Source organism: Myotis nattereri, assembly GCF_964212035.1.
Source record: "Myotis nattereri genome assembly, chromosome: 1".
Taxonomy (NCBI): domain Eukaryota; kingdom Metazoa; phylum Chordata; class Mammalia; order Chiroptera; family Vespertilionidae; genus Myotis; species Myotis nattereri.
In genome coordinates, this window is record NC_138075.1 from 8,595,356 (window position 1) to 8,623,316 (window position 27,961).

Consider the following 27,961-nt stretch of genomic DNA (forward strand, 5'->3'; position numbering starts at 1 on the left):
CTTCCTCGCAGGGCCCAGCACCTCCTGTTTCTGGCCTCCTACCTGTGAAACTGTCCCCACTCTCACATGACCCAGAACTCCGCCCTTCCGCCCAGGGCCACGCCCACCACGCCGTCCCTGAAGCCGCTGCCGTCTCCAGTGGGTCTAAAAAGCAGCTCTTTCCAAACCTTCCCGAGTGAGTGTCACCCAGCTCTGAATGCCACTGGTAAGCCTTGAACTGGCCCTCCCTGGGCATCTCTGCCCCACGTGGCCCCACCTGTGTCCATGCTCATGCCCTTCCTTGGCCCGGAGCCTGTAAAATACTGATTCCAACCTGCCCCTCCTGTGGCTGCCACGTCTACCCTCCACAGCCCAGCTCAGCTGTGCTGTCACTGGTTCTGCTTCATCAGCTGTGAGGTGGTGGCCACAGGGGAGCTCAGAGGGGTGTCAGATCTGTCTTAAAAGAGGGAACAGGAAGATGAAAAATGAGCTCAAGAAATTTGCTTTAAATGTGAGTTGGAGAAGATGAGAAGAAGGAACACTCAATGATTAGGTTACAATGACCAAAACGGGGGCTCCACAGGGTCTTTGCTCTGCCGGCGGCCGGGCTCACACCCTGCTCTCCAGCGCCACGGCGTCTCTGCAGCACCCCCTCCACAGGAACAGGTTCTTCGGTGCCCGGCTTGTTGTTGGCGCCCCAGACACTAAGCTCAGTGCCCCCAACCCATCAGGAAGTGGCGTTTTCTCTCACGGGAGCCAGCTGGGCCTCAGATGCTCAGATGCTGTGGCCACGGGGAAGCCTGCCCACGTGCCCAGCACCACCGCGCCAGCTGCGGCTCCCTGGGCGGCACCAGGGCACTGGGCACAGCCCTGGGCTTCCTCTCACGGCTTCCCCAGTGAAACAAAATCAAGCCGCACCCAAGTCTTCCCAAGATCAATCCCCCATCTGTTCACAAAAGCTAAAACAAAGGACTGGGTGGTGACACATTCAGCGCAAATGGTACCACAAGGAAATACTGTGACGAGGGCTATTCTTTAATGAAAGTCCCGTATCCTCACGCAGTCACGTGCTACATGCTCTTGGCGATGTGCTGGAAGCCCACGCAGAGCCCGCGGGGAAGCCAAGCCTAAATAACAAATATAAACTCTAACTTCTGTTTGGAGTCATATAAAAATACAAAAGATTTCCTGTCCCAAAGTCTTGGTTACAAAAGTGAAATGGCACCTTCGAGGGAGATGGCTTACACGTGTATTAGAGCGGAACAGACAGCTCGGCGCCTTCAGGATGCGAGCAGCGGGGCTGGCGGCCCCAGGCCGTGGTGCCGCTGGCGTGCGGGCTGCGCTCGCTGGCCCGGGGCTGGGAGGACTGAGCCGCACTGACGCTCGAGGGCAGCTGACGCCCTGCTCAGTATCCCCCGCCTTTCCTTTCTATCGTGGGCAGGTGGTACTGCTTCAGGTTAGGCTTGAGCTCCTTCTGTGCATCTGTCTGAAAAGAAAATGACAGACGTTCAGTGGAGGCCAGGACGGCGGCGGCGGCAGCGCTGAGGGGAGCTAGTAAGGCGCTACCTTCTGGTTTGCGCCCCCACACTTCAGGGGTCTCAGCACCGGCACCTTCCCGCTCGCTCCAGGTCTGAACACGGAGTGCAGTGCGGGGCTGGAGTACGAGAGCTTGGTGGCCCCGGGCAGCTTCAGCTGCGGCAGCTCCATCAGGTAGGCCGGGCCCTGTCTCCGGGGTCGGCTCTCCTCCTGCTTCAGGGGCTGTTTCTTGAAACAAAACACAGGTCAGCTGAGCACACGGGTGGTGTCTCCACAGAAATCAGGAGAGACAGAAGGCTCTTTGGAGCCACTTCTGCCTAAAGAACTTCTTGACCATGAGGTGCGACTAGACAACAGGTGACCTGGCCACCCCAAAGTGAGGTGGCCCCGCACCCGGAGGCAAGGGGTCCGCACCTCAGGCTGGTGCGTGTGGGTCTGAGCCCTGGTGCAGCCCCGGGGCTGGCCGGCCCGCGCTGGGGCTGAGCCAAGGCCGTGGGGGTGCCTACTGCCGGCTCCCCAGGTCAGCCAAACCTGCTGCCTCCTGCTTTTGTGCGGCTGGGAACTCAGAATGGCTTTTACCTCTTTCGTAGTTGACAATGCTTTCGTGGCATGTGGAAATTGTATGGAATTCAAATGTCAACAGTTGTATGGGAACACAGCCCCACCATTCCTTTAAGCATCGTCCATGCGGGCAGCTGTGGCGAGACCTTATGGTTGCAAAGCCTACAGCGCTTGCTCTGTGGCCTCACTGACACGTGTGGGCCGGGCAGACTGGGAGGTGGGACGGGGCACCCAGAGTCTGGAAAGCAGCCTGGCTGCAGGTGCACATGCGTCCCCACCCCAGCTCGTAGTGACACGCAGTAAAAGCAGGGGCAAGTGGACATGACGCTGAATGACTGGCAACACGGGCTGAGCACATGGCACGTGGCCAGAAGATGAAGGTGCTGCCAAGTGAGGCTGTCGTTTCTAAGCCGCTGTGAGAGACTATCTCTGGGACGGGGTGGAGCTCGTCTGGCGCCCAAGGGGCTCATGGCTCTGGCAGAGCAGACGGCATGCTCTGGGCGATCACTGGGAGCTGGGTCACCTGGGCCCGGTTAGCTCTCTGTGCCCCCCGCTGGGTGGGTCTGAGGGCACAGGGAGTGACCCCTGGGCTGGAGGAACCCCAGCGCCCTCGTCGGGCCTGCTCACAGATGTTGTCCTTGACCCTTAGCAAGAGGGGCAGGAAGGGTGGGGCAGCGGAGCCCTCGCAGGTGGGGTTCCCCTCAGACACCAGTCACCTGGGGTGTGCAGTCCGCTGCAAGCCAACCCCCCACCCCACCCCCACCCCGCTGCTCGCTGCTCCCGCCGTACCTGCTTGCTGCCCTCCTTGGAAATCTGCCACTTGTTACTGAGCAGTTCCGGTGCCGCTTTTCTGTGGCTGCCCCGAGCCTGCTTCTCCGTGGCCCTGCAAGGGGGAAGACGGGGGCCCCACTGAGAACCCGCGCACAGCTGCTGTCCCTGTCTCCAGAGGTGCTTGTCATGGCACGGTCACTGCTCTACTTTCCACGTGAACTATCTGAGGACTTTTTTCTTTTTTTCCCCCCTGCCCCAGGCCCCCACCCCTGCCCCAGCTTCAAGGTTTGGGTCAGATGTCATCTCCACGGTCACACGCAGGAGTGGACAGAGGTGTGGAGTCGGACAGCTCAGAGCATGTACTTCCAAATCAGGTACGCCCATGTGCTCAGACCTTACAGCGAGTTCAGCGTTTACAATGGTGCAGGCAGGCTCCCACAATCTTAACAGAGCCCTCCCATGCCCTGCCATGGCGCCGCTAACAGCCCCTTCTGGGAGATATTCCAGAAAAGGACAGAGAGAGCTGTCCAGGGACCCCGCTGGGCGGCCCACTGCATCCCCCCACCCCCGTCTCAGCAGCCAGCACCTGCCCCCAGTCATCCAGACCACCCACCTCTGTTCTTGGAAATAGGGGTGCTGCAGGGCCTGGTGGGCAGTGATTCTCTCGTCAGGATCATAGGCCACCATGGCGTGCAGGAGGGAGAGGCATTGCGGGGACAGATTGGCTGTCTGTAGAGGTATTCCTGATCCCTTTTTAAAAGGAAAATCAAAACTCATAGCTCTCGACCTGTATTAAAAGCCCAATGATAATAAATAATCATGTCATTGTCACGACTCTACAGGGACCTGCACTGGGGGAACAGTCTGTGACTTAAAGGGGCAGAATACACAGGGTCCAAACCCACAGATGGTGCCACACAAGAGTGGCCCCTCGTGGGAACTGTGGACCTCGGGGGCCAATGCCGGGTCAGGTCAATGCGGCTCATCATTCTAACAGACGCGCCCCTCTGGTGCCGACGGCGGGGAGGCTGTGCGTGCAGGGCAAGCGCTATATGGGAACCTCTGTCCTTTCCCCTCAGCTGTGCTGTGACCGCAAACTGCTCTCAGGTCTCAGACTTAAAGAAAGGGTGGTGGTGCTGAAACCCGTTACGCTATAAATGTACTCTTCGTCAGAGACTGACGTCACATTTCCAGCTGAGAAGAAGGGAGTAAAGTTTAAAAAAGAAGAAGAATCCCAAATAGTTGTTGCCTCGCCTTCCCAGGTCTTGCAGCTGCCGGGCGCTGCCACCCTCAGCCCACAGGGCCTCCCTGGGGGCCCACCCCCCGCTGAGCTTCATCTTTGACCAGGACACAATCCTAATGGTCGGGTGGGGCAGTGCTGGGGCGGCTGCTCCACGTCCTCCCCGCACGGAGCCGGTGCCGGGGAACCTCATTCACCCAAAGGCCTCCACGTGCTGTGCAAGAGTGTAAATATTTAGCGACAGAACCTCACTGCCAGGCCTCGGCAAGACGGGAGGAACTGCTGTGTGATGCTGGAGGAAGACCATCCCTCTCGGACCCCCAGGGGGCCCCAAGGACTGAGGGCTGCACCGGCAACAGAGGGCAGCCTGGCCCCACCCTCAGTCCCTCCGTCTGTGCTGCCAGCCCTGGCAGGGGGACAAGGCCACACGGGGCCCTTGGGAGCACGGGGCACTTACTGTTTGAACTTGGTGAGGGTCTTCGCAGCAGGTGTGCCCATGATGTCGTGGATTTTTGAGATCTGGTCCAGCTCATTGGCTCCAGGGAAGAGGGGCTGCAGACTGGAAGAAGGTGACAGGGGCCGTGGTTAGGACAGTCCCCTTCATCCTGGACGTTCTTGACCCCGGAGTCCTGTAACATCCTCCCAAATTACCTCATGGCATTGAATTACCACCAGAGAACGCGTGATCTGCTGGCACTTTCAGCGTCAGTGAAATCGCAACGCAGCTTTCAAAAACTAACAATTATTAATATGAATGATCTAGAAAGGTGTGAACACATGCCTGGATTCATGAAGCCGTCGGCTGAGCAGGTGGGAGCGGACCTGGGTCCCTGCCTATGCTGGGCTCTCCGTCTGATGCATCACCCAGACATTAAATGCACCCCGGTCCTTAACAACACACTGAGCCTGGGGGTGCCCACCCTCTGCGAGGGCTGCTTCCCCCACACCCGCCTCACCTCCTCTCTTCTTCCCAGGCCACGCCGCCCACCGCGGGGAAGCCCGAAGGCGGGGCATGGGGCTGGAGGATGGTGAGGACTGGGACGCTGCCAGGCCAGAGAATCCTGCTGGATACACCTGCACCTCCAGGGCAGGGCCGGGCCATGCTCACCCCCACCCCACCCCCACACCCTGTCCCCTGCCGGCGGGCCCCACAGGTGGCAGTAGGCACGTTTCCACTCGGTTCCTAGCTTGGTGATCGATCATTTCACTGATGAAGCTGAAAGCAGAGACCCGGGGCTGGGCTGTGCGTGTTCTGTTCCCCATCACCAGCAAGTGAGGAAAAGTGTGGACAAAACACACTCTGTTAAGTTCAAAGCAGTCACAGCCTCAGGATGACTGAGAAATCGTGCTGTGAAGGAAGGGCCTGGCGTGAGGCCTGCCGTGTGACTGCGTCAGCACGTGTACACAGACGTGCACTGGCCGGAGCGGCCTGCGGACACAGCCGTGCGGCTCTACCTGGTGATCTCGTAGAAGACACAGCCCGCGCTCCACAGGTCCATCTTGTGGCTGTAGAAGCCGTCGGTGAGGAGGCACTCGGGGGCCCGGTACCAGCGGGTGGAGATGTATTCCGTGTACGGCTGCTTAGAATAGACACTCCGGCAGGACCCGAAGTCCCCTAATTTCAGGACATCCTGCTGCAGGGGGGAGAAAAGCGGGGACAAATGACGTCTCATGGAGTCGCCGTTGTAATATAAGCCATCTCAAATGTTTATGCACTAACGGGAAAACGACTAGCATCTAACCTGGCTTGTAAAATGCCAGTTACCCTAACCCTGCCCCTGACAGGTGAGGAAGTGGTGCTTCTATTCAGGGGAACATGTTTCACAACCGTTTCCCAATGTCTGCAGATCCTGGGAAAAGCTAAGTCCCAGGGTGAGTCTACGAGCGAGTCGCACACCACAGTCAGACGCCCCAGCGCCACCCGGGCAAGTCAAACAGACCAGGGAGACGGGTTTCGGGATATTCCTTCCATTTTCTTCACCCCTCACGTTCAGGTAACAAAACACATGCTGCCAATGACTGCAGCCTCGGGCATGCCCAGGTTTTGGGCTTGATCTCCTGTGGGGGGCATGCAGGAGGCAGCCGATCAATTATTTTCTCTCATCATTGATGTTTCTATCTCTCTCTTCCTCTCCCTTCCTCTCTGAAATCAATAAAAAGATATTTAAAAAACAAAATAACCGTGATTCGCCTGTGAAGGGCTCTAATGGAAAAAGTAGACAACATGCAAGTTCAGGTGGGAAATGCCGGCAGAGAGATGGAAGCTCTAAGAACGAATCACAAGGAAACGCTAGAAATGTAATAAAATTAGCAGAAATAAAAAACGTCTTTGCTGGGCTCACCGACAGACCAAACACAGCCCGGGAGAGACTCGGGGAGCTGGGGGACAGGCCAACAGAAACAACCCAAACTGAAGGCAGAGAAAACAGAACGGAAAAACAGAAGAGAACACCTAACAACTGTGGGACGATTTCAAAGTGAAATAAGCCAGACCAAAAAAGAGTACATGCTATCTAACTCCATTTCTAGAACATTCTAGAAAATGCACACTAATTCTATAATAACAGAAAGTCCGTCACTCTGCCGGGGGGCGGGGCAGGAGGACACTGTCGGGGTGATGGGCTTGTCCATCAACTGGATTTGTGAGGATGGTGTAGCAGTGATGGCGAACCTATGACATGCGTGTCAGAGGTGACACGTGAACTCATTTTTTTGGTTGATTTTTCTGTTAAATGGCATTTAAATATATAAAATAAATATCAAAAATATGTCTTTGTTTTACTATGGTTGCAAATATCAAAAATTTCTATATGTGACACGGCACCAGAGTTAAGTTAGGGTTTTTCAAAATGCTGACACGCCGAGCTCAAAAGGTTCACCATCACTGGTTTAGTGGCTTTGGAGGGAGACAGACCTGCCCGAATCCTGATTCCTCCACTTTTCTATTTCGAGTGTTTGCGGTGATCATGGGAATGGAGTTTGTTTTCGTACATAGTCTGAGGAGAGTACCTACAATTATTTCCTTCCAGATGTACGGCTATATTGATGACATTTATTAAATGGACCACTTTTCCAAGCTGCATGAGGAGAAAAATCCTATTGCAAGCCTGGTCTCCAGTTACTGGGACTAAAAGCACCAGTGAAAAATCTTATGTTCTAGCCCTGGCCAGTGTGGCTCATGGACAGAGCATCAGCCTGGGGACTGAAGGGTCCCGGGTTCAATTCTGGTCAAGGGCACATGCCCAGGTTGCTGGCTCAATGATTCTCTCTCATTATTGATGTTTCTATCTCTCTCTCTCCCTCTCCCTTCCTCTCTGAAATCAATAAAAATATATTTTTAAAAAAGTTTTACATTCTACCTTTATTCTGATATCAACTTTTCGTATAAAAGCCCTTACCTTTATTAATATATTTTCTGGCTTTACATCTCTGTGAAATATTCCATTTCTGCATTCAATATAAAAGGAAGGGTAGAATTAATTGTACCTCATTCATTCACATGCCTTTACATTGCATTCCTAATGACTGTTAATACACCCCATTACCGCATCTCCAGAGCGTACCTGTGCATATGATCGAGGGCCCTGCATAGCTGGTACATATAGTGCACAACTTTTTTTTCTGATAATGGATGTCTTCTCCCTGTACAATCAAGGAAACAGCCAAATATGGTTACTAATGGTCCTGGGACCCTTTTTTGAAATAAAAAGCAGAATCTGTTTTTACTTAATAGTATGTGAAAACCGAACTTCCTATGAGAAATGACCTGGAGCCGTTTTACAGGAAACACAGAGTGTACCTACAAAAGGAGCCGTTCAGAATTCCACCCACGGGGACGTGTGCCGGGAGCCGGTCCATCCTTGCTGTTTCAAAGGACCTGGCATATATGGCATACTGTTCTTAATATGTTTGCTCACCTTCTTGGCACTGTGTGTTTTAACCAAGGTCTCCTCTCTGAGAAAGGTTGTTTCCCCAGGTAGGGATTTTCCCCTGAAGTTAGGGAGGGAATAAAACCCCTCAACTAAGTGCCAGGCGGGTAATTAATCACTTTAACTATGAATAATCATGCTTAAGCTACATAATCTTTACTCCCTGGAATGGAGATAAGAAACGCCCTAACCTTTGTAATAGAGATTGATAGGATTAAATCAACTGGTATAAATACAGATGTAATAAGACAGCAAGACACAGAACTTGGAACACAGGACTTAGAAGACAGAACCAAGAGAGACAGAAATTGGCACAGAACCTACACAGAACATTCTCTAGAGACAGAAGAACTTCGCTGGAGAGAACATGGCAAAAGATCCTGGACAGAAACTGGCCTCAGAACCTAGCAAGAGAACATGGCAAAAGATCCTGGACTGAACCTGACTACAGAAATTGGCAAGAGAACCTGACTAGAACCTGGTGACTGAACCTGGCTGGAGAACCTGGACAGAACCTGACTGGAGAACCTAGCGAGGGAACATGGCTACAGAGCCTGGCTGGAGAACCTGGAGAACCTAACAAGAGAACATGGACACAGAACCCGGCTAGAGATCCTAACCAGAACTTCGCTGGAGATCCTGACCAGAACTTGGCTAGAGATCCTGGCTAAGCTGCTGATCAACTGAACGCTGCCTCCGTGTCATTCCTTCTTCGCCGACTCCGTCCACACCTTTGGGGACCCCTGGACCTGCTGGGACTGGACCCCGGCCGACGTGCTCACAGGAATCCGGGTGCTCGCCTTCCGACCCGTGGCGGGAGCTGCATCAGCTAAGAATCCTTCCTCCAGGACCCTCCTTCCCACTGCTGCCCGGGGCCAGCAGGAGTCACGGGTAAACCCGGAGTTTCCCTGGGACCCTGCTGGATGCAGCTTTCCACTTCAAAGGGTCGAGATCACAGGCTGACAGAAGTGCAGCTGTTTCAGTCCGGGGAGACCTTTCTGGCCCTGCGTTCTCCGCTGCCTGCAGTCCCAGTGGAGGGGCCCTTTTCAGGGACCCCCACCCTTTCCTCCTGGGGACCCCCACCCTTTCCTCCTGGGGACCCCATCCACGCGCAGCCCTGGCGCCTCCCCTCCCTGGAGAATCCCTGCCCGACGGAGCGAAGCTACTGATGGAGACAGGCAAGGCCTTGTCTGTTTCAGCTATCCTGACCAGGTGAGCTTTTCCAAGCTAATGTTTACTACTTTTCTCATTAAGAGTCTAAAGAATGTCAGGTACGGCACTAGTAATGTGAACGCAATGCTAAACTACGGCTTTGCTGTCAGGCCTCACTGAGGAAATGTGTTTGCCAGTGTAGCCTGCATTGTGACAGGCCAATCACACTCCCCCTTCCCACAGGGGGCCCAGTCCCCAGGCCTGTGCCTGGCTTTGCGGGCCAGTCTTAAAGGTGCACACTGGGTCCACCATGGCACAGCCAAATGGCCCAGAGGCCGTGCCCCACGGCACCACGCGGTGCTTTGCAAAGGAGGGCCTTGCATCATGGCCCCTGTTCTGCGAGCGGTTAGCGATCTGGACCGGCAGAGGGTAGCAGGTGAGATGTTAGACTCAGCGAGGAGCCTGAGCTGTGACCGGCACCCCTCTCAGCAACCACGGCCACACTCAAGGACGGGGTCCTCCCAGTTCTGCTCTTTGAAGCTGCTCATCTTAGGCAAGTGCTGTATCGCTTCTTTGAAATTCCACTTCCTCGACTCTAAAGTGGAGTTGGCTCCACTGTGAACTGTCAAATAATAATAACAGCTGTCGATGTTTGTTGAAGGCAGTGAGTCAGGCACTGCTCTTAGCTCTTAGCACATGTTTTATTGGACTCTGACAGCAGCCCTCAGAGTTGGAACTGATCACCCCCATTAAAGGGCCTGACCGACCTCTCATCACCCCGGGCACAGCGCTTGTTCTGGCCGGTGTGCTGCTCCGCCGCGTGGGAGGTCTGTGCTGCGGCAACAGTGCCAGACAGCTCCCCCGAGGCACCAGCATTGAAACCACCAGGAAGGTGTCACTGGCTTGGAAGAGAATTCCGGGGACAAAATAGTGACGCCACTCACACTCTGAACGCAGACTGACATTAAGGAAAGCAAAGCCACCATCACTCTGCTTCTCGGGAAGTGTGAGGAGCCCCCGGACAGGCCAACCTCACCCGACTTTCCTGTGTACACCTGCACACAGGGACACGGGAACCGTCTAAATAGACCCCAAAGGGTTCTCTTCTAACCTCGATAAAACTCCCATCGCTGCCCTGACCGGTTTGGCTCAGTGGATAGAGCGTTGGCCTGCGGACTGAAGGGTCCCAGGTTCAATTCCAGTCAAGGGCATGTGCCTTGGATGCGGGCACATCCCCAGTGGGGAGTGTGCAGGAGGCGGCTGATTGATGTTTCTCTCTCATCGATGTTTCTAACTCTCTATTGCTCGCCCTTCCTCTCTGTAAAACAAAACAACAAAAAACTCCGATCGCTAAGTGATGAGAATGCTACGTGTCAGAGCTGAATTGGCATGTTTTTTTTTTTTCTCTTGGTACATTAAAAACAGTGGAGTTCATCGTACAACCAGTGGGTCAGATTTGATTAAATAGAAACACACAACCGAACTAGTCTGACACAGTCACACCAGGCAGAACAGTTAGTGGCTGCGTGGTAACCAGCACACGGCCTGAGCTGACCATGGAAATGACCTGTAGCTACAGCCACAGTTACAGCAAGCTGGTTTTACCTTTCCCCACCTGGTTCATTCCCCAGCAACGTGGATTTATTTCACAATGCCCGCCCCACCCACAGCCTCTAAAGATATAACCCTAAGGTGACCAGGCCAGCCCACTGGACCTGCTACAGCCCACGCTCCACAAGGCGGCCCGTGACTGGGGTTTCCACACGGGCCCGTCTGCTGACAATGGAGGGTCGCAGGGTCTGGGGGGCCATGTCTGCCAAGAGAGGAGGAGGGGACTGTGTGGTCCAGGGACCACTCGGCAACCAGAGCTTAGCTGGTCCCACCTCCCTTGGCAGACATGGTTTCTGCACGAGACCTGTGGTTTTACAACATACTCCTTCCTCTGCGGGTGAACCAGCAGAGCGGGTGACTCCTTCCGGTGGGAACAGTCTAACTATGACCCTCAGTGTCCAATCATCCAGGTGCATGACGGACATCTGGGGACACCAATGATGGAGCCGCCAGCACCCCACTTCCTGGAGGCCAGAGCTAACACTCCAGCACAGTCGGACACCCAGTGGAGCAGCAGGTCTGTGTCAGGCAAGCAGGGGACCCACCAGAGCACAGGCGGAGGTGAAGGAGCCAGGGCGAGGGGCGAGGGGCGAGGGGCAAGGGCACAATTAACCAGCCATTCAGAGTGAAGTCACTGACAGTTAAACAGGAGGCAGGATCACATGCAGTGCAGGCAAAGAGCAGGTGTCTCTGTGATCAGGTGAGCACCGTGCCTCCCTCCTCCAGATGTTCCAGAACAGCCTTTCCCACCACGGACGGCGCCTGAATGAACAGACCAGGGTTCCAGCCAAGTCTCCATTCACCCTGTCACTAACTCACTCAGATGGGAGCTCCCTGAAAATTCCTCCCAAGTGCCCCCTCCTCACCCCTCTCCCCCGGCACACCCCACAGACCCATCCCACCCACCGTCTAGCACGCCAGACTAGAAAGCCAAATGACATGCCTCCGTGTGGGGCTCCAGATGTGGTCTGACCCACTCGTGAAAGACCCTCGGGCAGCCCAGGGCAATCGCTTGGGAAGCTACTTCCCAGGGGCTCACCCTGGAGGCTGTTGCTTCAGCCCTGCCCCCCCCTCCACGTACCCTGCTCCCCACGATTCTGTCAGCTCCGTCCCACATAATAAAAGCCTTCGGTTAAACTAGCAGGAATGCACGCTATTGTCTGCAATGAAAGGGGATGACCCTACATCTATGTATGGTCACTTTCTTCTCTACACGGCAGCCCAACAAGCCCCTATATGGTGCTCCTCAGAGCACAGCCGCACACTGATGCCGCCTTGGGACTTCCCAGTCGGAGCGGGGATGACGGAAAGGAGCAGCCCTGCTTGGAAGCTGTGGCAGCAGTTCAATATTGGGTGACATCCCAGCACAGGGCCGTTTCCTGGTAATTACTGCATTTACAAACGGTTTGGTCCACAACAGACAGTAAAACACAAATCTGGCTTTCTGCCATAGTTTTAGAAACACTGGTCTAAACACCAATCAAAGTACATCATCCCCCTGGTTTAAACATGTTTTTTTCTTCTTCTTAAAAAAACTGATTTCAGAGGGAGGAAGGGAGAGGGAGAAACAGAGGGATACATCCATGATGAGAGAGAATCATCCATCGGCTGCCTCCTGCACGCCCCCTACTGGGGATGGAGCCCAAAACCTGAGCATGTGCGCTGACTGGGAATCAAACTGTGACCTCCTTCCAGTGGGAACAGTCTAACTATGGCCCTCAATCAGCAGCCAAGCCTAGCTCCTGCTTTAACCCCCACTGAATGATCTAACCCCCAGCCCGGTGACCCTGCAAACCTCATTTCCTACAACCCTCCTCCTCTGGTGGGGCCACAGTGGCCTCTCACCTCACGGTGGCCTCAGGGCTTTTGCACCAGCTGTGCCGCTAGCCGCAGCGGCCTGTTTCATTCTCACACCACAGGCCCTGTCTGGAGTTCTGGGTCACTTCTTCACTGATTTGCTGTCTCTCTCTCATCAGATGTGAGCTCCATGGGGGAGGGAGCTGTGTCTGTCGTGCTCCCCCTGGGTCCCCACCTTGAGAACAGCCCATGGCTGTCACGGTGAACGAGAACGCTCCCCTGCATCTGCCTAATGCCACCACTTTCCGGGTGAGCCTGGTCGGCTCGGGCCCACGGTCACCTCTGCCTCATCTGACATCTACTGGAGGAAGAGAAAACGACCCCAAGCAAGTCACTCCCTCATGATTTTGCTTCATACAGTTTATCTCTACGGTGGGCTGTACTCTCTGCATTTAAAAATGCATCTTCTTTGCTGCCTCTCTAGCTTTGCTGGCTCCCGACACTGCTGTGCACGCCGCAGACAGCTCTGCAAAGGCTGCAGGGACATTCTCTCGGTTCATTGACTGGTCCCGGTATTTAATGGTGCTGCTCAATATTCTCATCGTCCAAGGGAGTAAGTGAAATGAATTCTGATCCTACTAGAAAAAGCTTTAGTGATTGATTTGACTTTCAGTAAGTCAGTGTCAGATCAAGAGCAAACAATGACTAAGTGTCCAGTCAGTTGCGGCACTGAGCTAGGGCCAGGAATAGGAAGGCCAGGGTGGCGGTAGGGCATCACGGTTGAAGTTTCTGAGTCAGGCTTGACTTTAAGTTCTGGCTCTGTTACTTATGAACAACTTAACTTGGGGTTACTACTTACTCCTTCAGGTCTCACTTTCCTCACCTGTAAACTGGGGATGATGATAAAAGTGCCAACCACAGCGGGCTGCCAAGAGGCAGGGTGTGGGGTGATTAAGAACACTCACTCGGGAGCCAGCCTAGGTTCAGACCCCAGGTCTACCGCTTCCTAGGTGCAGAGCCTTGCACAGGTTACCCATCTCTCTGTGCCTCAACTTCTTCATCTTTAAAATGGGGATAAGGACAGCATGTGCCTGATAGGGCTGTTGTGAGGGTAACATGAGTTAACTCCTCTAAAGTGCTAAGAACAGTGCCTGGCATGTGGCTAGCATTCATGAACTAGTAGCTACTACCAGTCACCTCATTTCATCAGTGATCTAAGGGAGACCTTTTGTGTTTAACAACTCTGAAGTCAGGATGCATGTTCCAGCACTCAGTGTCTGACCATCGCTGCTGGCCGCTTTCCCAGGTTCTGACCCCCTGACACAGGCCAGCCTGTGGGTGACACCGTGTTTGTGTAGTGAGTCACCCACACTGCACAGCCTGTTCCACAGTCTCTCCCTGGAGGCAGAGACTGGAAGAAATGGGTGCAATGTCCCCAATGATACAGCTCCCCTACTACTGAAAGTTACACACTTATTTCCGAACAAAGCTTTCTCAAATGACCCTCTGACCTTGAGTTCGGAACTATCCACTGTAGGAAGCAACACTCAGAATTCTAACGTGAGCACTTGTCTCACACCGAGAACTGTCCCTGAGCCAAGGAGGCAGTTAGGTAGGGTCGCCCAGAGTAAAAGCTGGGCTTCCTGGCACCAACATTACTGGAAGGGAGCTGGCGAGGCTGTGTTGATTCTCGGCTGCATGTGCGCCAGCCTGCACTCTCTTAGTTACACACACAGAGGATGGAGTGAAGGGCCCGCGGCAGGCAGCAGGTGTTAGGAAACACGGTAACACCTCATTTCCCCGGGCCCATGCAGGGCACGTGAGATTCCCAGGTAAACGAGTTTACTTCTTCAACTCTTCTCCACTGCAATCATTTTAAACGGGACTCTGAGAAGCATCGGGTTCACTGTCCTGCCTTTCCTCTGTGCGCAGTGGAGTGGTGGCCGCCACCACCCGCCGTGTGGCCTGCCTTTTCTAACTGTCCTGCGGAATGTGGAGACTCACAGCTGTTTGCCCAGATGGCTCTCAACCTCTGCTGTTGTTTTCAGACGCACGTGCAAGCTCTGTATTCTCAGCCTCCCCAGGATAGACTGTCCCCTGTCACTTTCTGCTATCGCTGGTGCTCCAGGTTCTAGAAGCTCCCTCTAAGACAGCGGTTCTCAACCTGTGGGTCGCAACCCCTTTGGGGGGTCGAACGACCCTTTCACAGGGGTCGCCTAAGACCATGGGAAAACACATATATAATTACATATTGTTTTTGTGATTAATCACTATGCTTTAATTATGTTCCATTTGTAACAATGAAAATACATCCTGCATATCAGATATCTACATGATGATTCATAACAGTAGCAAAATTACAGTTATGAAGTAGCAACGAAAATAATTTTATGGTTGGGGGTCACCACAACATGAGGAACTGTATTAAAGGGTCGTGGCATTAGGAAGGTTGAGAACCACTGCTCTAAGAGGACTCTATTTTAAATAGGGTTAGACCAAGAAACCAGATCTAATTCTGTTAGAATTGTATTTAAAACAAGATTAAACCTATGAATAAAATACACACGTTTTGTAATGATAAGAAATACCCTAGAGTCCCCGATAGAAATCTTCTATTTTCCCAAAAAGATCCCAAAGCTTTTGCATCCAAACATTTTACATCGACTTTTATGCATGTCGAACAATGTGTCCACGTATTTCTAGTCGCATGTGAACTCTACTAACGAGCCATGACGCGTTCCCCACTCTCCCGCCTCATCAAACAACTGTGTGCCTCCCCCAGGCGTGCTCAGCGTGGGAGTCCCCACGGCAGCGCAGTGTGACCTTCAGTTCCGCAGACACCAATTCCGTCTGGGCTGGGCCGGCCGTGTGAAAGCATCTATGGTGCCGCCGCAAACCTTCCATCCCAAGCCAGCAGCAGTCCCTCCCGTGACGTGAGGAGGCTCTTCTCTCCTTTGGCCCATAAGCACGGTGTGACCTGTGAAATGCAGCACTTCCTCTGGGCTTTCTCAGTGACATTGACAAGGCTCACGTGTCCTGACATCTAACACAACGGTGAGGTCACAGGCCCGGGACCGTGGTTAAATGTGGGCCAAACATCTGCCTGCTCCTCTCCATTCCCCTCAGGTGACCTCTGTAAGCCTCCAAAGCCAGCCCTGGTCATGCTCTCCTGAACAGGGCTTCATTGTTCAAAGCAAAGCCAATGAATGAGCACCCTGTCTGTCATTCGGGAGACCGTGGAAGGATCCAGATATAAGGAGGTTCCCTCTCATGTGAGGGATTCTTTGGGGGGAGAGCCCCGCCTTACTCTGAGGTGAGAACAGAACGTGGATCAGCAGCAGAGCCCGGGGGAGAGGGACCCTCGCGGTGGGGAGTGCAGTGCGGAGGCCCCGGCTGTCCCGCGCGCCATCCTCCTCCCCGCACGGCCTTCCTTCTCATTTCATTTACCGCCGGATGGTCAGCCCTGTGTGTTTATACTTGACGACTGCCCTCCCGTGCACCGACCTTGAGCACCAGCAACTATGAACTACAGGCTTTACAGTCAGTTCTTACATTAGCTTTCAAAGGAGTCTACGTACCTCGTATCAGTTCATAAACATTCATGTCCATAAGCTCACATATTAGCGCAAGAGAACCAGATTTTCTGTCACTGAAGAAGAAAGCAGGTTTTTGAAATGTTTTCTCATGTCTTAATCAGAAAATATAATCAAATACTTAATTCATCTGTAAACATTTCTTGTAAAGATAAAGCACTCCCACATCAGACAAAGCCTGGAGTGCAATGACTGAACCAGAAGTTACATTTCAGGTAAAATTAATTTAAAATAATAGTAAAACCCTGCTTTAAGCACAAACTCTAAAAGCCCCCCTCCCCATTTTAAAAGACATATGTATTGACAATATAAAATTAACTCTCGAGAGAGAAGAAATGAGGTTGGGGGGTGGGCCAGACAGAATAACCAAGGAGAGAAGGGTTTAAGTCATGCCTGCAAGTGCAAGCTTACTTTTAATTTGCCTAAATCCATGTGACTCATTACCATGGGGTGGGGTGGGGTGGGGAACAGAGTCCAAAACTAGTCAGGGAAGCAGGAGAAAGATGAATGGCATCGCCCGAGTGACATCCTGCCCAGAGTGGGGACAGAGGCCTCTGGCTGCGCCGCCAGCTCCCCCTGGGTTCAAGGAGCCCCGAAAGGGCCTCTGACCCCGGCAGGGCAGCCTGTGACACCGCAGGCTGCTCAGGAGGGGCCCCCCCTGTCTCTCAGGGCTGCCAGGAGGCCCAGCCACTCTGGACAGGGCGCTTTCTAAAGCGCGCGTAAAGCACCTTCCCCGCAGGCAGTCGTGACTGTCACACGCAGACTGTAGTATCTACACGCAGCCCAAACTGACGGCTCAGCACACCGCAGGCCAGGAGGCCGCACGCTGCAACAAGACAGTGTACACGGAGTTTAAAACTGTTCGGTCCTCTGACGGGCATCTGCCGCACCTTAGCTGTCAGAGACAGCAGTTTCTTGGCAGGTGTTAAAAGGCCACGCCACCTTCTCGGGGATCAGCACCGCTGGCCCAGGGAAAGACAGGGCCTGGAACCCCTGCTAAGCCCCACTCTGGGGACGGTGCCTGGGAACCAGCTGTGCCCTGACCTCCTGATGGGGGGGTGAGCCTCATGGAAACTGTTCTACAGTTAGACCAGGAATAAACAATCCCCTGAAACCGTATCAAGAGAGGCTACAGGAAAGGCTACATGAAACTGCAGAGATGAACAGATGACTATGGTCGGGAAGGGAAGCCTATCTCCCCCATCTGCCCCCCAGATACGACCCAGACCCAGCGGGTCAGGTCAGAGTTCACACCTGAGGCCTCAGGAGCCCAGAGTCACATTATGAATCAGGTGCACAGCTGACTCTCTGGGCTACAAAACAGATCTCTAAAATGCCAACCATGGTTTTCTTTCTTAAAAAGAGATTTAACCATTATCATCAAATGTAGGTAATTTTTAAAGGCCCGAGTATACTTACAAAACCACTTCATGCAACGTAAGAATGTTTGGGTGTGGATTCAGGCGCCTCAGTGCTTGTATCTCTCGGAGGTTGTTCACTTGCTCAATACTATTGTGTAGGCAAAAATAAACAGCTAATTTATCACTCAGGTCAGCTTTAAAATTCGGGCTATTCAATCATTACTTATCATCCATGATCAGAACTGACAAGCTCACAAATACTTCAAGCAAGTCAATCAGGTTTTATTTCTCCCATTAGCAGTAGAAATTAGGCGTATCATGTTTGTGCATTATCTTATAAAACTCAAGGTCCTTATAGCTTTGGATATAAATTCAATTTATCCCCATCTAGCTCCTTGGTAGTTTCTTTTAATAAATATAAACAGAGATGTTAAAATTTCCTATTAATCAGTTTATGGAAACTAACCAACTAGCAATGTAAAAGCCATGTAAAAATAAGCATTTTAAATTTCCACAAACAGGCCCACCCTTCCTTCCTACTTAAGGCGGTCATCTTTTTCAACTTCCTTCACCTGGTGACAGGTGCTCTCTCAGCAGGTGTGTCTACGCAGGCTTTTCTTTAAGAAGACAGCTACACCTGACACCCTGTTTACACCCCAAATCCATCAATGCAAGCGTCACTGCGGCCCAGGGCCTGCGGCTGCCACGCTCTCCACGCAGAGCCTGAGGGAGCCTGGTCTCCGTGCCGAGCCTGGGCCCAAGGGCTCACATCCAATGAGAACTCAGGCACCAGAGACTTTCATCTCAGAGGTTCTGAAAGGAAGTGATTGTGCGAATCTTCTCCCTTTGAACTGGTGAAATTCTGTTAACAGAGAGAGGGGAGCTCAGCATTCTGTTTAGTTATGTATCTAATAGTATACTGTTATCTTAAATCAATGTGGCTGCAAACGGAAGTATCTCATGCCAGCCAACCAACGGGAGCCTGCTGTGTAAGAAGAGCCTCAATAGTCTGCGTGTAGGATACTTTTAACTAGAAGTTCAGACCCTTCTTTCATCACTGCCCCGTTTCCCCCTCACACCCAGGATGATACTCAAACTGTTAGCAGCTTGTGCGCCACGGTCAACAAACAACCAGAAAGGACACAGCCCACAGCTCGGGAAGAGGGTCCGAAAGGGGGCCCACTAGGTGCTGGCAGACGGCGGTCTAGGGCAGTGATGGCGAACCTATGACACGCATGTCAGAGGTGACACGCGAACTCATTTTTTTGGTTGATTTTTCTTTGTTAAATGGCCTTTAGATATACAAAATAAATATCAAAAATATAAGTCTTTGTTTTACTATGGCTGCAAATATCAAAAAATGTCTATATGTGACACGGCACCAGAGTTAAGTTAGGGTTTTTCAAAATGCTGACACGCCGAGCTCAAAAGGTTCGCCATCACTGTTCTAGGGAGTGCCGGGCAGGGGCCCAGCACAGGGCAGGGAGGGCGGCACCCCAGAGGCTCAGGACAGCAGCTCCTCACCACCCAGGACAGGTGGTTTCCACTCTTCTCATCGTGATGGGGAGTCTTCCAGAACTGGGCCAATTTCCTAAACTCACCCATCACCGGTAGATTTTATGATATGCAAATTATATCTCAATAAAGCTTTTTAAAAATCTTATCTCCCCTTTTATTTAGAAACCCTGAACTTCTCTGTTTTGATCAAGTCACACAGCCTTTCTTTGGCTTATTAAAAAAAAATTCCACTTAAAATACAGTTGCATTTTAAAAAGTAACAAATAGCCCTAGCCAGTTTGGCTCAGTGGATAGAGTGTCAGACTGTGTGGACTGAAGGGTCCCGGCTTTGATTTTGGTCAAGGGCATGTACTTTGGTTGCTGGTTCAATCCCCAGCCCTGGTTGGCCCCATGTGGGAGGCAACCAATCGATGTATTTCTCTCACATCAATGTTTCTCTCTTTCTCTCTCCCTTCCAGTTTCTCTAAAAAATCACTGGAAAAATATCCTCAGGTGAGGATTAACAAAAACCAAACCAAACCAAAACTAAATAAATATAACGCCAGCTAGAAGGGATCTGGGGGACTGGGTGTTGTATACCAACTTCCATCAGCCTCTGCAAATGCTGCTGCCGCCACGGTGTCCTCATGCTCCCCTTACCGAAGCTCTCAGTTCTCAGCCTCAGCATTCACTCTGTGTATGACCCAGCCCATTGCTTCCGGCCTCCGTTAGCATTTGAAGATCCGAACTTGCCATCAGCACTGGGAGATGACTACGGAGAAGGCCTCCTTTCACAGTGACGATGGCCTCTGGAGTTGACATAGTTTTCCTGCGTCCTGAGGATGTGGTTGGTGCATGTCTCCCATCTACTGAAATCCTATTTGTAGATGGGTTATGAGTGGGCTGGAGTTCCATCGTTTCTCCACAGGGTCAACTACGGACGGTCCGGCACAGGTGTTTTGGTTCCTGCCGCACGGGTCAGAGCTTCGCAGTGGAAGGCCCTCCCGTCTGTGCTGAGAAGTCGATGGCTGTGCAGCTTTCCAGGAGGGGATCAGACGTCCGTCCGATACGCCAGCTCCCAGCACACCTGGGCTCACAGGGTGTGGGTATTTCTGCTTTGCAGCTGTTGGAACAGTTTCCCAGGGCTGGTCCAAGGCGTGCCCCGGAGACCAGATCTTCATGGTGCCGGCGACCTGTGCCACTCCGGGTGGCGCCCTGAGTCTTCAGCATTCCGTGCCACGATGTACCGTGATGTTATCACCCGTTCCACTAAACGGGTTGCCAGCTTTTTACCACTATGACTGATGCTGTAACAAACATCACGGGGGGGTTGAACCCTCCCCACAAAGAAGACTTCTAGGCCCAGATGATTTCACTGATGAGTTATTTCAAATATTTAAGAAAGAAAGACTCTTGCACATTTCACGAAAGAAGAGAGATGAGCTGCCAATAAGCAGGGACCTGCAGACTGGGTCCCACTTGGCTCTACCACCTGCCAGCTCAGTGACCCGGGCGGTTGGGGACTTTCTCTCTCTAGCCCACGGTTCTCCACCCTGATAGAGGGCCACAGGCACCGTCCCCCGAGGGTGGCAGCGAGCACCAGTGACAGGCAGTGATTCACCAGGACTGGGCATGGCGGCAGGTGCTTGGTGAGCAACCACTGTAGTCACCTGGCATGACTTCCTGTCACCGCTACTCATTTCTCACACCACCCACACACGGTGCAGGGCCACTAGACAATGAGAAGTAGAGCAAATGGATTTTTAAAGGAACCCAAAGTTATTCTTCCAGTGGATAAGGGTAAGTTGTTTCACAATGAGAGTGTAGATGGTCCAGGTTTCTCACTGTAAAGTCACTCTCTTTTCCTCTTTATTTTCTATTCTTTAGAAGCAAGTCACTTATTGATGTCAGTATGTACTCGTGGTGATTTGAATAGACAGACGGCTGGGTAGATAGGTGGAGAGAGAGAGGTTGGCGGGGGGTGGGGGGCGGTTAAATGGGTCCGTGCACATGCACACTGGCTTCGTCTACGGAGGTTATGACATTCCAGGCGCCATGAGGACACCTGGTGCTGAAGTCTTGTTTCCAAGTATCTTTCTCCAGTAAAAGGCGACAAGCCTCCTTAGAGAAATGGGGGTTCTAGGGCCGGGGAAATACAAGATGAGCGACAGAATCTTGTAGTGCTGACGGAATAAGAAAAGGGTGGGCACGTCAGAAGAAACAGAGCCACCCTGAAGGAACTCCAGTGGCCAGAGCTGGACAGTTTTTTAAATAAATAACAACAGCGTTGCATTGAACATATGTACCAAGAGCAGGTAAGAGCTCACAAGCAAAAACCCAGAGTCCAATTCCCCTCGGGTCTGTTGCCCGGCGGCAGGCACCTGTCCATGAGCCTGAGGTGACCATCATCTAACGTCAGCCACCGGCCACCAGTGGCCCAGGGCCACGCTCCCTTCCAAGGCAAGCAACATTCCAGTGTGGTTCACACTGCAGACACCTCCCCACGCACCCCGACTCGACAGCAAAGCAAAGGAACACAAATCCCGTGGTCCTTTATTAAAAATCTTTACTTATTATGGGTTTTTTAAAGAAAAATGTGTTCTAATCAACCGCTTTTAAAGTTAAGGCAAAGAGCAAGAATTGTTCTCAACTACATCAAACGATGACCCATTCGGCAATGAGGCTGCCGTCTGTTGAACATTAAGCACACGCCCGCCTTGCTAGCTACTTCCTAGTCCTCCCGTCGCTTGCTCCTCAAGCCCCTCAGACAAGGAAGCCAGGCTCAGGTGCACGAGTGTTACTGATCTCTTCTCAGCAGTTGGCTACACTGATCCTGGTTGAGCTCCGGTCAAGTTCATCCTGTTTACAGCTGGTCTGCAAACTACTGTGCTGTATTTTACCATTAGCAAGAACAGCATTCAGTAACAATGGCCCGGACCTTGAGACCCTTCTCCTGCTAACACCAGGGTGCACTTTCGGTGTGTTGGGGACCTGGTGGATGGAGGAACAGCTGGCGTGTCACCGGCAGGAAACCACATCCTTAGGTGATGCTACCTCCTCCGGAGGGGCAGGGGTTACACGAGTGTCTGCCACCCCTCACAGGAATGCCTCCCGAGGCAGTCTAATCTTGGTTGACTTCTAAGCCGTGTTCCAGGTAGCGCTCCCTTCCGCTCAGGGCATGTGCGGCTGAGCAGGCCACGCCGCGGCTGGCTCCGCAGTGAGCGTGCCCGTGCAAGGGTCTGTTCCAGCAGCCTCAGGAAGCGCCGCGTCGGGAGGCTATTTGCAGCCCACTCTTTATTTGCATCTCTTCACTAAAATAACAGCTGGCAAGTCCTGTTGTCAGCAAGCACATCTGCCCCTGAGCCTGACAGCGGGACCGGTTCTCTTCTGAGAGGCAACTGTCTCGCAACTGCTGCTACAATAGTCCGTCCTCAGCCACCTGGCTGTTAAGAGTCGGCTCCCACATGCCGGGCCGTCAGTACACTGCGTCCAATTCTCTATCACGAGTAATTTGACGGCCCTGGCCAGGTGCTCAGTGGTTAGAACATCAAACCTCGGACTGAAGGATCTTGGGTTGCAGGTTAGATCCCTGGCCCCGGTCGAAGCAAGAACAGGAAGCAACCAATCGATGTGTCTCCCTCACATCAGTGTTCCTCTCTCTCTTTCTCTCCCTCTTCCTTCCCTCCCACTCTCTCTAAAAAATCAATGGAAAAAATATCCCCAGGTGAGGATTAAAAGAAAAAGAGTAATTTGTCGCACAAAGGAAGAAGTGACAGAGGAAGGCAGGAGAGCAGCAACAGCAGTCTCGGAAGGGCAGGTAACGGCCACACACTGTGGCGGTGAGGATGAGGAATCTGGATTCAAATCTGGCTGTGCCCACCTAGGGGCCTAGAGTGTCAGCTGTCAGCCGCGTCACGTCCCTCGCACTGTCCTCCTGCACAGAACAGGGATGACGACTTTGACCCTGTGGCGATGTCTCGAGGATGAAATTACTGTTCTCCATACTCTTGGACACCACTAGTGCCCTATACTCCTTTCTGCTCTCAGAAACAGTGCTTCACACTGAGAGTCTGGAATCAACGTTTATATCCCCAAACACTTCAGAAGACTCTGCACCAACAGGGGGGAATGCCTAGAGAAATCTGACTGTGTTGTATATATCACATGACTAGAATCTTCCCACGAATATTGCGCTGCCCTGCTGATTTAAACCCGAGTCTGCTTCCAGTGTTAACCCGCCTCATTGCCTACCTTTCAAAGTGCTGTTTCATCTGTTTGCATGCATAGTAGTTTCCATCCCTCAAGCTCTGCATCTTCATAACTTCAGAAAACGTTCCCTCGCCTATTTTGCCAATTGCTTTATAGTCTATAAATAAAAACAATTATGAAAACAGATTTTATTTATATATATATTTTGTACTTGTTTCCAGACAGCGAAAATTTTACTTGTAAGAATATTGGCAGTTGCCTGGCCGGTGTTGCTCAGTGGTTGAGTGTCGACCTATGAACCAGGAGGTCATAGTTCAGGGGTGGGCAAACTTTTTGACTCGAGGGCCACAATGGGTTCTTAAACTGGACCGGAGGGCCGGAACAAAAGCATGGATGGAGTGTTTGTGTGAACTAATATAAATTCAAAGTAAACATCATTACATAAAAGGGTACGGTCTTTTTTTTTTTTTAGTTTTATTCATTTCAAGCAGGCCGAATCCGGCCCGTGGGCCGTAGTTTGCCCACGGCTGTCATAGTTCGATTCCCAGTCAGGGCACATGCAGAACTCACGGGAAGCAAATAGATCAGAAACCTATTAAATAAAAATGTCTGTCATGCCCTAACTGGTTTGGCTCATTGGATAGAGCATCGGTCTGCAGACTGAAGGGTCCCAGGTTCGATTCCAGTCAAGGGCATGTACCTTGGCTGTGGGCACATCCCCAGTGGGTGGTGTGCAGAAGGCAGCTGATCGATGTTTCTAACTCTCTATCCCTCTCCCTTCCTCTCTGTAAAAAATCAATAAAATATATTAAAAAAAATGTCCATCACCTTCAGATCCCAAACCTGCAGCAGCACAGAGCAGGCCTGTGAAACTATTCAGCCTCAAGGAGGTAGCCTCTTCCACACCCCTTCGATATGGCACATTTAAAAAAATATATATTTTTATTGATTTCAGAGAGGAAGGGAGAGGGAGAGAGATTGAAATATCAATGATGAGAATTATTGATCAGGGGCCTCCTGCACGCCCCAAACTGGGGATTGAGACCGCAACCTGGGCATGTGCCCTGACCAGGAATTAAACCATGACCTACTGGTTCAGAGGTCAACGCTCAACCACTGAGCCACGCCAGCCGGACGATGTGGCACATTTTAAAAACCTGTGCGAATTCTGACCTGAACATACCAGCAAGAAAAAAAGGTACTTTTAAAAAGAAGTAATACAGTTTTTTAGAAATGATATGTAATTTTAAAATATTCCTATTCCAGTCAATTTCCTACTTAGTTTGTTTTCATAAGAAGCTCTGAATGTAGACTACCATGCCAGTACTCTTAAATTTGGTTGTTCTGAAATGTTCTCTTCCTTTCCTTTCCTGTCAGTAACTTTCATAGGACTCAACACCGGTGCAGGTTGTGGTGCGGCAGGGTCCACGTGACGTGGCACAGCCGATGCGGAAATCAACGTGGCTGTGCAGCAAGACCACCGAGGCCGTCCCACACCGTCCCTGGCAATGGCGCGGCTCTCAGGGAGAAGGGGGTACGGTAGACTCTCAGCTTCTGCCTAATATTCAGCATGGCATAAATATTCCACAGTGAGCATGAACTGCTTGTTTATTTTTAATTTTTAAAAATTAACTTCTAGCTTCCTCAGTCGGCCTGTGAACCAGGAGCTCATGGTAGATTCCTGGTCAGGACACAAGCCCCGTTGCAGGCTCGATCCTCAGTAGGGGGCATACAGGAGGCAGACGATCCATGATTCTCTCTCATCATTAATGTTTCTATCTCTCACTCCCTCTCTCTTCCTCTCTGAAATCAATAAAAACATATTTTAAAAATGGGCAACTGTACACTTAGTGGGTTCAGTACAAACTCCAAGTGTGGGCCAACATTGCAGGCACCTCCAGGCCATCGAAATCAGTTGGCGACAAATGGAACCTGCAGCCCTGGAGGCGGCTGTCTGTGCTGGAAAAAGGGTCACTATTCCTCCATGGCTCTGTCAGTAACAGAAGGTCTGGTTACAAAACAAGAATGAAGGGGGGGTGAGGTAGAGAACAGCCCCCTCTCATCTCCAACAGAACCCGCGTAGTTCACAGGCCTTGAGAGTCAGACAAGAAATATTAAGGTACCAGTACACACAGCGCTGTGAAGGGTGCAGAGCTGAGCTAGGGACAATCCCTGCCCCACATTAATGGGACTAGAAATAAATAGTCTCCCAAAACCAAACCAACCATCCACCCAGACTCAAGGACAAAGAGGACTTACTATAACCAAATAAAAAAGGTGGAAAAAGGAAAATAAATGAGATCACTTGTGTTCATTAAGATTCTATTCACTTTTTTATTTTTATTATTGTTTAAAGTATTACTAATAGTAGTACATATGTCTCCCTCCCCCCCCCCCGAACTGTTCACTTTTATGAAACCAAGGCTCTTTTGTTTAAGTGGAATCTAAACCTTATTTAACCGTGAAAGTGGAGGTCAAGTTCACTTTTTGAGAAAAGAGCAAGTTGTCACGCCCAAGTGCAAACATTTGTATTCAAGCACTGCTTCTGAAGCTCTGAATCACGCAGGTGACGTGCAGCAGAGCCGTGGGGCCCAGCCAGCTGAGGAATGGAAAGAACTGGGGGAGGTTAATCGCTATGTTCGGGGCATGTGCCTGGACCACAGTTGTCAGGGAGAAGATTCCGCTTCTAATGTCTAGTCATTTCAAGAGATTAAGGAATTCAAACCAAATGACAAAAACAAGGTCAGGAACCTCCAAGGAAAAGTTCCGCACCCAATTAATTACTCGGTGTAGTGAGGAAAACTGTGACCTGAATTACCAAACATCCTGAAAACACAAAAGGACAGAAAATAATTCCTAATTGCACGAACATTTTACATTTCAATTGCACCCTGCTCTGGCCGGCAAGGGGTCTTGGGTTCATTTTCCCATCAAGGACACATACCTGGATTGCAGGTTTGATCCCCAACCCTGATCAGGGCCTGTGCGGGAGGCAACCAATCCATGTGTCTCTCCCACATCAATGTTTTTTTTTTCTCTCTCTCTCCCTCTCCCTAAAAAAAAAATCAATGAAAAATATATCTCCCAGTGAGGATTAACAACAATAACAAAATTAAAAAATAAAATTCAAATTGCACCCTTTGGCCCTGGCTGGGTAGCTCAGTTGGTTAGAGCTTTGTTCCCGATATGACAAAGTTGTAGGTTTGATTCCTGGTTAGGGCACATGCCTGGGATTGTGGACTCCATACCCAGTAGGAGATGTGCAGGAGGCAGCCGATCAATGTTTTCTCTCTCTCTTTCCCTCTTCTCTCTCTCAAATCAATAGAAACATAATTTTTTATATATTTTTTTGTTATTGATTTCATAGAGGAAGGGAGAGAGAGAGGGAGAGATAGTAACATCAACGATGAGAGAGAATCACTGATCACAGCCTCCTGCACGACCACATCAAAGATCGAGCCTGCAACCCGGGCATATGCCCTGACCGGAAATCAAACCATGACCTCCTGGTTCATAGGACAACACTCAACCACTGAGCAACACCAGCCAGGCAATAAAAACACATATTTTTTTAAAAAAAAGACACAAAAGGCAGGACACTGCCAAATTAAAGGAGACCAAAGAAATAGGACATCAGAATGCAATTTGTGATTTTTGATTGGATCCTGGAAAAAATAAAAACACCTATAATGAACATTATTGGGATGACTGGGAAAATCCGAATTATAGACTGCATGCCCGATGACAGTACTGTCCCAACACGCTAGTTGTACCGTGACTGTGTAGGACCGTGTCCTTGTTCTTAGCACACGCTTGCTGAATTGCTAGTGCTGAAATATCATGCTGTCTGCAACTAACTGTCAAAGGTTCGGCAAAAATAAACGCGTCGCTTAGAGAGAAGATGCCAGAACATAGTGGGGCATCTAGGTGAAGGGTTTATAAACATTCAAGGAACTCTCCTTGCAACTTTGCTGTAGCTTCAAAAATGTGCAAAATAAACAGTTGGAAAGGAAAAAAGGAATATGGTACAGAAATGCGTGTGCTGTATATAAGTTCACACTGTAAGTAAAAGTGCAAACCTTCTGCACTTTTGTAGGCCTTGCACTCTAACCAGAGCTTTGGGTGCATTCGAGAAAGAGACAGACAAGTACACAATGTCCAACAGGCGAACATAAGAATGCTTGTACAGGGTCAGTGAGAGAAGTCGGTTATTTTTAATATCTTTGCCACACGATTGAGGCCGTATACCACTACTAACTGACAATCAGGACAGGATGCAAATTTAACATTACAACTACACTAACGTAATTAATCTTTCCACAGCAAAGGAGGTCGGAATATTTTTTTGCACCTTCAACTCATCGGCTCTTCCAGCCCAGGGGGGCTGGGGGACCCCCCCCCCCCCCCCAGTGACGCCCCAGGCGACGAGGCCCGGCCCCTCAGGGTCCCGGTCCCCTGGGCCCTCCGCCGCCCTCGCTCCCAGCCCCTCCGGCTCCGCCCCTGCCCGGCCCCGCTCACTCTTCATCCTGGACGGAGGCCGGCGACAGCCCCGGGCCGACACTGGGCGGAGAGGAAAGGGCCCTGGCTTCCACGCCTCCGAGGCGGGGCCTCGAACTAGGACCTCCGCGGTGGTCCCGGTCGGAGCGTTAGGACCCGGCCGCCATGTTGTGTCCCTGTCGCCCTGGCAACCGCCAAGCCCGGGACGCCCCGGGACGCCTCCCGCGC

The 27,961-nt window shown here is 51.5% G+C and overlaps 1 protein-coding gene across 7 annotated transcripts; it reads right to left on the reverse strand.

The window, feature by feature from the left end:
- Positions 1 to 472: 472 nt before the first annotated feature.
- Positions 473 to 27,961, reverse strand: MOK (MOK protein kinase). 7 transcript variants are annotated; one of them, XM_081099257.1, is made up of 12 exons: positions 27,755 to 27,913; positions 23,279 to 23,393; positions 17,589 to 17,678; positions 16,155 to 16,225; positions 7,651 to 7,729; positions 7,486 to 7,534; positions 5,543 to 5,721; positions 4,545 to 4,646; positions 3,461 to 3,634; positions 2,866 to 2,959; positions 1,546 to 1,743; positions 473 to 1,465 (listed from the first exon to the last, which is right to left on the reverse strand). In XM_081099257.1, the coding sequence occupies exons 1-12, from the start codon at positions 27,759 to 27,761 to the stop codon at positions 1,385 to 1,387; spliced, it is 1,239 nt and encodes a 412-aa protein (XP_080955383.1). In that variant the 5' UTR covers positions 27,762 to 27,913; the 3' UTR covers positions 473 to 1,384. The 7 variants fall into 7 exon arrangements, with proteins under 7 accessions (XP_080955383.1, XP_080955384.1, XP_080955387.1 ...); XM_081099258.1 differs by lacking the exon at positions 3,461 to 3,634 and having other exon boundaries at positions 27,755 to 27,917; XM_081099261.1 differs by lacking the exons at positions 16,155 to 16,225; positions 17,589 to 17,678 and having other exon boundaries at positions 27,755 to 27,926.